We start from the raw sequence: 10916 nt of genomic DNA on the forward strand, positions 1-10916 counted from the left end.
AAGGCCAGCAGGACGGCAGAGGGAAATTCGCATTCCTTGTCGTTACTCATCTAGTTAAACCCTTTCTGACAGCTCTCAGATCTGTCAGCCGTGGCAAAGAGGCAGCAGCGAAACAGCTCTCTCTGCTCGGAAGGTTCTAATGAGCCTGTCCTGTGATTTCCCTCTGGGATCCTAGGAAGGAAGTTTGGGTGCACTAGGCTCGGGGAGGTAGGTAACCAGTCATTTTGCAGGGAAATCATGTTTAGGCCACTTTTAGCCAGTGGGGCCATGGAGAGGAAGAGGGCCCACTGGGTGCCAGACCCACACTGGCCTTTCATTTTCTGCTCCCCCACCGAGCTCTTTCCATCTTAGGCTCGATGACACAGATGCTCTGACTGTCTGTCTGCCCAGGCTCCCTCCTGGCTGGCTGGCTGGCTGGCTTCTTCTCACCTTTCCTGTCTCAGCTTCCATCTTACTTCAGGGTCAGAGAGGGCTCCCTGGTCACCCAGGCCCAGCGCCCTCTTCTGCTTCATCATATGTCGCAAATTATTTATTTGTCTGTTTAATGTCTGTGTCTCTCTGTTTCCCAGGAAGGGCCATGTTTATTTTGTTCATATTTTTTAGTGAATAATAATTTTTTTCTCAAATTCCCAAACAAGTACTTGCCCATGTGATTTTTAAAGCACAATGTGGATGAAACTTGATGCAATGTTTTTGTCCTCAGTGCACAGTAATGTCTGTTAAATAGACGGAATGTAGTTCTTCTTTCTTTTGTGTGTGTAAATATAAATTATAGTCACATCCATCCCCCCTGCCCCCCACCAGGAGACTAGTCCGGGGACTGGCCAGTGCTTGTGATGACTCACCCTTCTTTCCAGGCGCTTCTTATATAATTGATTATGCTCACTTTAGCATCATAGAATTTTAGAGCCAGAAAAAGGACCTTGGAGTCAGTCTGATACAGTTGCTGGTGTATACAGACCCCCTGTGATGTGTTAAATTGCCTCAAGCCACTTTTCTGTCCCTGCCTATGTTTCATACAGTGCCTTTTTCTTAGTGTGAAATGTGTGTAAAGCAGATTTACAAGTTTTCACCCAGGAACCCCAATGGTTTTTTTTGTGTTTTTTTTTTTTTGTTTTGTTTTTTTACGACCTAGGGTTTTCTCTGAGTGTCATTAATTTGCCTTTTGCATTTAATATGCCATCCCCTGCAATCCCTAGAATTACTCTGGGAAGTGTGTGTCATCTACATTGGTTTATCTAAGAAAGTTGTGGGAAGAGATACAAATATATATACATATTTGTTTATAAAAATTTTGTTTAACTGGAAGGTTAAACAATAATAAGAAAACAGGCTACTTGTAGGGGTATGACGGAAGAGGAGGGAAGGGCATGGATAGCAGATTTCTCTGTAAAGATCTCGTTTTGTAAATTTGATGTTGAAACTGTGTAAATGCTTTAAATAATTAAAAATAAATCAAAATGGGAAAAAAAAGTTTCTTAAAATCGGTAGCAAAATGAAACAAACCTTACTATAGATACAGTATTGAAGGCATACCCATGCAAAAAGGAAACATTTCAAGAATAAAACATAGTAATTTGACTATATCCCTAGAGAGAAGTACTCTAAGGGTAAAAAGGACTGAAAAAATGTTTTAATTGTTTTCAGCGATGATACTGTTAATGTGATGTTGGTACTGGTATTTTAAAACTGTTAAATTTCTATTGCAGGATAAAACAAATAGCTAAGTAGGTTAAGATTTTTACTATCAGGGAAGAGATAAAAATTTAAAAACAAAGAAGTAAAAATCCTGCCATTTTTGATTTGGAAATATCAATATGTGATACATTTCCTATTAAAAACACTTACGTTTAGTCTCTAAAAATGTCCACTCCAGTACCAATGAGCACCTCTAGTGCCAAATTGTGGTTTCTAAATACCTTTTCCTACTAATAGGAACCAGTACTTTTTGGAGAAATGGTTTGATTCTAGGTCGGACAGGAAATGTACAATATGAGTGTAGAGCATCTTTTCATCCTGGGGGAAAAGAGGGGAAAGGGGGAGTAAAACCTCCAGATTTTCAGCAGTTCTCAAATTATGGTCCCTGGGCCAGTGGCATCAGTGCCATCTGGAAACTTGTTAAAAAGGCAAAGTTTAGGGCCTCACCCCAGACCGATTGAATCAGAAAGTCTGGGAGTGGGCCCCATGGTCTGTTTTTATAAGTCCTCTTGGTAGCCCTGAGAACCACTGGATTGAAAGAAACTTAAGAGACCTATCAAATGCAAAACGTGAAGTTCATTTGGATTCTAGTGAATTGGACCAGTTGTTCAAAAAATATGATGGGCTCAGGGAAATGTATCTCCTGACATACATGGTGATACTAAGCAATTTTCATTCTTTAACCCACTGAGCCACCCAGGCGCCCCTTTTTTTTAAAAAATATTTTATTTATTTATTTGACAGAGATCACAAGTAGGCAGAGAGGCAGGCAGAGAGAGAGAGAGGAGGAAGCAGGCTCCCGCTGAGCAGAGAGCCCAATGTGGGAAATTTTCATTTTTTAAATAATTTTTTATTTAAGTACAATTAACATATAATGTATTGTTTGTTTCTGGGGTACAGGTCTGTGATTCATCCGTCTTAAATAACACCCAAGGACTCATTATATCATATGTCCTCCCCACTGTCCATCACCCCGCCACCCCCCCCCCCAACCAAGCAACCCTCAGTGTGTTTCCTGAGATTAAGAGTCTCTTATGGCTTGTTTCTATCTCTGGTTTCATCTTGTTTCATTTTCTTCCCCTGTAATCCCCTGAATTGTTTGCTAAATTCCACATATCTGTGAGATCATACGATAATTATCTTTCTCTGACTGACTTACTTCACTTAGCGTAATTCCCTCTAGTTTCATCAGCATCATTGCAAAGATTTCATTTTTGACGGCTGCGTAATATTCCATTGTGTGTGTGTGTGTGTGTGTGTGTGTGTGTGTGTGTGTGTGTGTGTGCATATATATGCATGCGCATACACACATGCACATCACGTCTTCTTTTATTGTCATTGTTCTAGGTGTGGTGACAATGTTTCTTTCTAAAGAATATTTTTTCTAGAACTATATACCAAAATATTTTATGGACATGAAATATGTAGGCTACTGGGGATGAGTTTAAAAATACTTTTAAGGTATGGATGGGCAGGGGTGTAGGTGAAGCAGGTTTGGCATTGGTTTGATAATCGCTAAAGCCAGCAGTTCATTATCCCATTCTTTCTACTTTGTGAATGTTTGAGATTGTTCAGTATAAAACAGAATTCAAGAAGCCAGCTCCAGGAGGCAGGCCAAACATTCCTGATCAGTGAGTGGCCTTCTGGAAGGGACATGGGTCCCAGCTCTGAGCGGGGATCTGTGGCCTGAGGGATGAGTTCCTCTGTTGGGTTCTCCTCAGTGTCAGGCACTGTGCTGTACACACCCCATCTCCTTTCATGCCTTACAGGAGCCTCCAGAAAGGGAGGTATTATATTACCTTTTTCCAGTTTCCAGACCTGAGAACTGAAACTTCCTTGCTTTGTTGTCATCACAGCTGGAAGGAACCGAGCTGGTCTTGGAGCCCTCTTGTAAAAATTAAGATTTTTAGTTCAGAGGAATAGCAGACATGCAGAATAATAATGCCTCGTTTTAGGTGCTGGATAGAAGATGGACAGGGTGTGTTGGGAGTACAGGAGAAAATATAACCTACCAGTCGGCAAAGGGTCTCACAGCACCTACTCCGTACCAGGCACTAGGGGTCAGAGGGAAGACTTGAGTCTCAGGAGAAGCAGCAAACAAGTAAATGATCAGTTAACTTCAGCACAAAATGGGCAGTGACGAAGAAAGGACTGGCATAGCGAGTGCCCAAAGGAGCAGTAACCAACCTAGGCTTCTGGTAGGGAGGAGTCTCAAGGAACGCTTCCCGGAGATGTTGCCCAAGTTGATTATTGACAGAGGACTAGAGGTCAGCCAGGCAGGGGTGAGGAAACCATGGTCCGTCCTCGGGCCTCATCCCCTCTGCGTCTCACTCTAGATGAATGCGGTCGGAGGTGATCCCAGTTCTGCAGCTGGCTGTATGAGAATGACTGTCCCAGAATGTGTGGTCTAGGAAGCCGTGACCTGAACACAAGTCTTTGAGGGCTCTTAGCGCGAGGAAGAGAATCAGAGAAAACCTAAAGTTTAAATTAGTTCTGTTTGGGAAGAACAGCTGACGTCCTTGTAGCTGACACAGTTGGCTAATCTTGAAAGTAGGTTAAAGCAGGGAATCAGGAGATGATACATACCTTAAACAGCGTAGTTTAACTGAAAACAGTTAAATGCACATTCGTTTGCCTTTCTTTTGATGTGGGGCCAGGGCCTTTTCTTTGAATGTGGGTCTGCTGGTGAGAATTTCACATCTCCTTTCTTTGATAAACCACATCCATAATGTATGTCTGTCACTTCCGATTTTTGTTTCTTTAAGATGAAGAAAAAGTGTAGACACTTGTAAAGCAACTCGAATACAGCGTTCCTCTAGACTACGTTCCTCCCACACCCCTCAGAGTTGACTCACCCACACCTAATTTGCCAGAAATGTGGTTTTTAGTGACTTGCCTTTATCAGGTCTTTCCTGAGGCATATGTTAGTTTTCATACAACCAATTCTCTTTCCATATACACATTTCATGGGTTTACTTAATGCTTAATTAAGTCCCATAACTGATTGCAAGTGCAACTGCCATAAACAAGTTTGGGAACAAAGTAAAGTGGGGTTCCTTGTAAGCGGGCAGCCCGACGTCTCCCCTTTGGGGAGCAGAGGTCTTTCCCTGTCACAGACTGTAGTCTGTGCCAGCATGAGAAAGGAGTGTCCTTAACTCTGTGAACCAGTTAGCAGAGACTGGCTAAGGGAGGCTGTGGGGTGTGTATATTTCATGTTAGAGGCCTGGGAACTCTGGCTTGCCACCCGTCCACTCTCCCCACACCTCTGAAGGATGAAAGCTCACCAGGGATCATACTCTCCTAATCACACTTTTATATTCTCTTTTTAAAATTTATCACTAAAATTTTTGTTTTAATGAGCATTATAGTTTTTATAAAAAAAAAAACCTCAAACAATTCTGATAAATTTTTAAAAATGAAAAATAAAACTTCCAAATCACATCTCAGAGATAAGTCACTGTGAACATTTTGATATTTTCTCTTTGTTCATCACATGTTTTAGACATCACATACACATCTGCAGATATAGATCTGTGTATTCAGTTTTATGAAACAGGAATGCCTGGTATACAATAGCAGTTCTGGGCTCTTTCTGTCACTAATTATGATCTTTCAACGTCAATAAATAGAGTTCTGCAACATCATTTTTTTAAAAGATTTTATTTGCGAGAGAGAGAGAGAGAGAGAGTGAGTGAGGGGTGAGGGGCAGAGGGAGAAGGAGAAACCGATTCCCCGCTGAGCAGGGAGCGTGATGGGCTTGATTCCAGGACCCCAAGATCATGACCTGAGCCAAAGGCAGCCACTTCCTGATGAGGCCCCCCAGGTGCTCCTCCAACCTCATTGTTAATAGCTGCAAAATTATGCCATTGTATGTGAGTACCGTGATTTCTTTATGCAGACCCCTGTCGAAGCAAACCAGGTTGTTTACTGGTTTCTACTAAGAAGGCGCGGAGATGAGCACCCAGGAACCCAGGCATCGTCTATACCCACAGAGTTATTGCTGGGGGTACACGCCCGAGCATAGACTTGCTGGATCAGAGGGTTAAGCGCATCTTACAGTTTGGTTAAGTCTTGCCAGCCGTTCCGCCTGCACCATGCTAACTGGCAGACCCACCAGGCTCGTGAGTGCTCGCCCCACACCCTGGCCCCGCTGGATTTTGCCTGGTTTTGCCCGTCCGACCAGCAGAGAATGGCTTCTAGTTTCCATTCAAATATTGCTGTTAGTAAGGTTGAGCATCTTTTTGTGTGTGTTTTAATTCTCTCCTATGTGATAGGATATTTTGTATTCTTTGTTCATTTTTCCAATTCCTTTTCTCTTGAGACTGGAGAAATGAAGGCAGAGATCACCAAACTACACAAAAAGCTGTTTGAACAAGAAAAGAAGTTGCAAAACTCTGTGAAGCTTTTGCAGCTGAGCAAGCACCAGGAAAAAGTCATCTTTGATCAGCGTAAGTGAGCGGTTGGGGGCGGGCCGCCGTGTCTGACCACTTCACGCCTCTGAGGACTAAAAACCCCGTCCTGGACACCCACTTGGGAGCCCAGATCACCTGTCATCCTGCCTCCTATTTATGGGTTTCCTTTCATACTTTGTCCTTTCTGACCTGCAGACAAATAAATTCACTTAACAGACCTCAGTGGAGAGGCCACGTGCTGCCAGCCACTGTCCTCTTGTTGGGGAGACAGGTGCATGGCGTGTGCTTTGACAGGAGTGTGTGTGGGGTAGGGTCTCAGGGAACACTGAGAGGGGCGTGGGAAGAGCGTCGTGCTGTCCTGGAGGGTCTGCTTCTTGGACACAGGGACAGCTGAGCTGAGTTTTCAGGAAGGAGTGGGTGTGGGTCAGGTGGAAAGGGGGCAGCATGGACAGAGGCAGAGAGGCAAGAAGGAAGTTCTTGTGTGTGAGAAGCCTACGCCTGTTCCCGTGGCTGGAATAAGATTGCAGGTGGAAGGTTGAGGCGGGAGGGGTCGCTGCGACTGGAGCTTGCTGGTGGCTGCTGCACTGGTACAGGCAGGCCAGAAGGAGGGCCTTGGCCAGGCCACAAGGCTCCAGGGGGAGGGGATGGTTTTGAGAAATATTTCTCAAGGCAGATACGGAAACTCAGGCTCAAAGAGGCTAAATAACGTTTGTAACGGCAGCGCTCGTTCTGATCCAGGAGCATCGGAGATGGTGGGAGCAGATCCTTGTCCCCAGTAGAAACCTGCAGCACTACTGCACCCCGAGTGTTTAGAGGAGTGGCAGTTGCCTAGTTTCTGCCTGTGCCTGTGGGCATCACAGCCCTGGCCGAGCCTCGTTGTCCCCTATCCCTGTCCCTGTTCTGGGAGGGCCGCCGACCGTGGTGCTTTCCTCTGGAGCCGCCAGCCTTCCCCGTGCTGCTCTCTTATCAAAGGCCTACATTTCTGGGGCATTTCTGAGAAGCACAGAACATAGGTGGTCGTCAGGGAGTTCTCCTTAGCCACGCCGCTCCTACCCCCCAAGCCAGGTTCCTGGAGGGGAGGCCATGGTTTGGGCAGACAGAGGAGCCAGCTCTGACCGAGTGGTGGCTGTCATGGGGTTCTGGCCTGGGTTTCCTTCCCATCACTCAGAGAGTAAAGTGCTGGCGGGGCCTCTGGGGAACAGTGCCAGTCGTGGTCATGCATGAGGTGGCTGTGGAGCACTGGGTTAGAGCCCCAGGGTGGCGGGGATGGGAAGTAGCAGTTTTGCACAGCCGCCAAGTCCCTGGATTCTGCAGTGGAGTCTCTCTGTGGCAGCCCCCAAACAGTCGTGGGGCACGTGAAATTCACCTCTCATGCCGGTGAGGAGATTTCGGGAGTGTCAGTAGGTCCAGATGGGCAAGCTTCCGTGGTGGGTCCCACCTCTGAGCCCTGCGTCAGGGATCCTGGAGTCCTTAATGAGCACAGATCAGATTTCTGCACCCCTGTGTGACCTGGAATAAATGACTCCAACTCCCTGACCTTCTGATTCCTCATCTCTAACCAGAGACTATAACCCCAGAGGACTGGGGCTGGCCAGACAGGCCTGGGTTCTAATCACAACTTAGTAAGAAGTGCCTCAGTTTTCTTATCTGTAAATTGGGTTGGTAATGATACCTAAACTTTACTGTACTCTTCAGGAACAGAGCACGTGCCCAACAAATGCTAGTTCTCTGCCTCCTTTTTCCCATGCGTTCAGCCTGGAGTCTCTGTGTACAGGTGGCAAACCATTCATAGAACCACAAAAGTCTCAGACCACTGTCCCCACTGACGCAATGTCACCCATCTCCGTGCCTTCAGCGCTCAGCTCAGAGCTGGGTGAGGGGTTGCCCAAGGTGGCCCAGCTGGTGGCCGACCCTGGCTTGTACTGACTCCAGTGCCAGGCTGCTCCGGTCTGCTCCTGGCTCTGAGGGATGAAGCGAAAGTGGGTATAGTGTCCCTTCCTCTGCCCCCTCCCTTCCTGGGTCAAGCTGAGCACCTCGTCTGGTCCCAGAGTCTGCAGGGGAAAGGAAGGAAAGCTATCACAGTGAGACCCAGGGACCCCTGCCATTCCCTTGTCATGTGATTGGGAACCATGGCTTCCCCTCCAGCCTCTGATCCAGGGATGCTGTCCCCACAGGCTTGCAGTATTCCCTGAGGTCACAGTTGGCAAGCTGCCTGTCACGAACTAGACGCCGAAGCTGGTGTCTTCCTTGTCAGCCCTCTGCTGAGGTGGGAGCCCTGCGTGGAGTTGCACAGTCCTGGGTTCGAGTCCCGCCTCAGCACTGGGCACGCCTGGATTTGGGATGAGCTTGTTACTGCTCTGTCCCTTGGGCTTCTCCTGGCAGCAGGGATTTCTGGGCTCTGGAAGGTGAGCAGTACTGTTCAGTTGTAAGGCCCTTTCACACTTGGGGCAGGTGAGTCTTCATACTTCATGGGGAGTCTTGTGCTTTTGGTACTTCTGGTCCCCTTTTGGTATGACTTTAAACCTCCACACCTGAAGTCCCTAATCTTTTCTGGGTCACTTGCGCTTTCGCAAGTCTCGGGGGAGGTAGGAGTTCTCTCCAGAACGCATCTACCCAGACACATGCAAAGACCCACATGTGGTTTCCAGGGATTTAGGACCCCTCCTAAGCATAATCCCGGATGCAGGTGCAGAACCCGTGCCCTGGAGCGGGGGGGTGGGGGGGTGCAGAGAGACAGTGGGCACCTCTGAAATCGAATTTGGCCAGTTAAAATCGAAGCCCACACTGGCTGTCTTTCTCCTCCCTCTCCCCCCGCCCACCCTGGTGTCCCAGATTGCAAACAGACTTTGTTACTTCAATGGAAATTTTTTGTGAGGCAAGAAATAAATATTTTCCCAAGGCCACCACATGGCTCCTGTTCTAAACGAGCCATTGGGGAGTTGCGCCGTGTGTGCATTGATGGGGAGTCTGTTTCATCCTTGGGCACCATTGGCCAAAGGCCCAGTTCCAGAAACCTTGATTCTGTCTAACCTGGGGAGCCCGTGGATTTCACGATCCTCACTGAGGCATGTTTAGAACTGACCCCTGACTGGGCCAGGAACCGCTTCAGTGGCGGCTTTCCCGCCGCTGCTGGTGGATGTCCGGGACACGAGAAGGATTCAGGGAGGACGCGGTCTCACTTCACAGTTGCTGCCCTGAAACGCAGGCACCTGCTCTCTCCCGGAGCTTCTGAGACACTGGGCATCTGCCTCGCACACAGCTTAGAGCATCTGATCCGTGGAATTCCTGGAGTCCTCCCGTTCAGGGAACCATGCCAAGTTCTTCTCCCAGCTAAAGGACACCTAAGGAGGAAAAAATGCCCAGAGTTCCTGCTTTCCCCCAACTGATTCAAAGTCCTGCTTTAAGGGTAAAAATTGACTTGTTAGAACTACCTGCGACCCTTGCCTCCTTGGGCCTTGGCACATGGGCTTGCTTGGAGTTAGGCAGACCGCCTTCCCAGAGCTGTGCCTCCAGAGGGCCTAGGAGACCAAAGCGTGTGGGTGCCAGTCAGGCCCAGGCCTCTGCCCACCATCGCCTCTCAGACCCATAGACGTGAGCCCTGGGCTCATGGGGGGGGGGGGGGGGGGCTGGGCACCCGCAGGCCTTGCCAGGCCTGTAACATGGGCTGGTATTGCTGTGAGTCTGTGGCTTAGCCTGACCTCGAAGAGGTGACTCTGGTCCATCATGGATTCTTTGGTCTTGGAGTTTGGGATGGGCGGATGGAGCCTTGCGCACCTTTCTCGGGTCTGGACGCTTCGGGCTCGTCCACACGTCTTCCTGACCCATTTGGGCTTCAGGGGGTGCTTCCTCCCTGCAGCTGGCTTTTACACCGTCTCCCTGAGAGTCTGTGTCTAACAGTCCCTTCTTTCTTTCTTTTCAGTGGTCGTAACCCACAAAGTCCTTCGGAAGGCCAGAGGAAACCTGGAGGTAATGCCCCTTTGAGTTCTGTCATTGAAAGCCCAGTTGGGGCATGGGGGATGGGCACAGGGCAGGACAGGACTTCTTTTGAAAAATGAAGCTGAAGGTGACACCGGCCGCAGCTCCTCCACAAACAGTTGCGGTTTTCCACCAGCAGCACATAAAAGGTTTCATTTTATCATGGCGTGGTTTCAGGGCTTATTCTAATTATTACATTTGTTTGCTGTTTTTATGAGTGAGAAGTACAGCAAACAGCACCTGGCACGTAGTAGGCGTTTGATAAACATCTCTCGAATGAGGGAATAGAATATGATCTCATGGGCGCTGGGTTCTGTAAATATTTAGTGATTAAACAGTGTGTCTTTGAAAGTAGTTTCAGAGTAACAGTTCCGCCTTGAACTCTGCTGGGGGTCTTACTGCAGAAGCCCTCTGTGGGGCCTAAAATTCTCCTTTTCTCCCTCCTTTTTCCTAGCTTAGGCCGGGGGGTGCCCATCCAGGAACATCCAGTCCCAGCCGACCAGGCTCCTGAGGAGAAATTCCAGCCAATAAAGCTTGCGGTTCCCACTGAGCTCCCGCTGTGGCTTTGTTACAAGTGTGCTTTCGATTTATTGAGGGAAGAAAAGGACTGTCTGGCTGAAGGAAATCTGCTTTCCACTTTTGTTTTCTCTCCAAAAGTTGGTTTAAGGGGCGTCGTCAGACAGCGTTCGGGTGCCTGACTGCGAGGCTTCGAGCAGGCCCCGAGCTCTGGGGCGCTGGGCCCTTGACCTCGGGGCTGTGGCCTCACTGTGGCGGCCTCGGGTCCACCTCAGACTGGCTTCGTGCTCAGCCAGCTCTGCGATGGGGGACCTC

The 10916-nt window shown here is 48.1% G+C and overlaps 1 protein-coding gene across 1 annotated transcript in view; it reads left to right on the forward strand.

Annotated features, from left to right (window-relative positions):
- The window catches only part of CDK5RAP2 (CDK5 regulatory subunit associated protein 2), a 169933-nt gene extending 159298 nt beyond the window's left edge, over positions 1-10635 (forward strand). Inside the window, exons 33-35 of the mRNA XM_059412174.1 lie at positions 6020-6146; positions 10030-10076; positions 10540-10635. Of these exons, the coding sequence (XP_059268157.1) occupies positions 6020-6146; positions 10030-10076; positions 10540-10596 (231 nt within the window). The 3' untranslated portion in view covers positions 10597-10635. The remainder of the gene's footprint in view (positions 1-6019; positions 6147-10029; positions 10077-10539) is intronic.
- The last annotated feature ends 281 nt before the right edge of the window (positions 10636-10916 follow it).

Source organism: Mustela nigripes, chromosome 9 (genome assembly GCF_022355385.1).
Source record: "Mustela nigripes isolate SB6536 chromosome 9, MUSNIG.SB6536, whole genome shotgun sequence".
Classification (NCBI taxonomy): Eukaryota; Metazoa; Chordata; class Mammalia; order Carnivora; family Mustelidae; genus Mustela; species Mustela nigripes.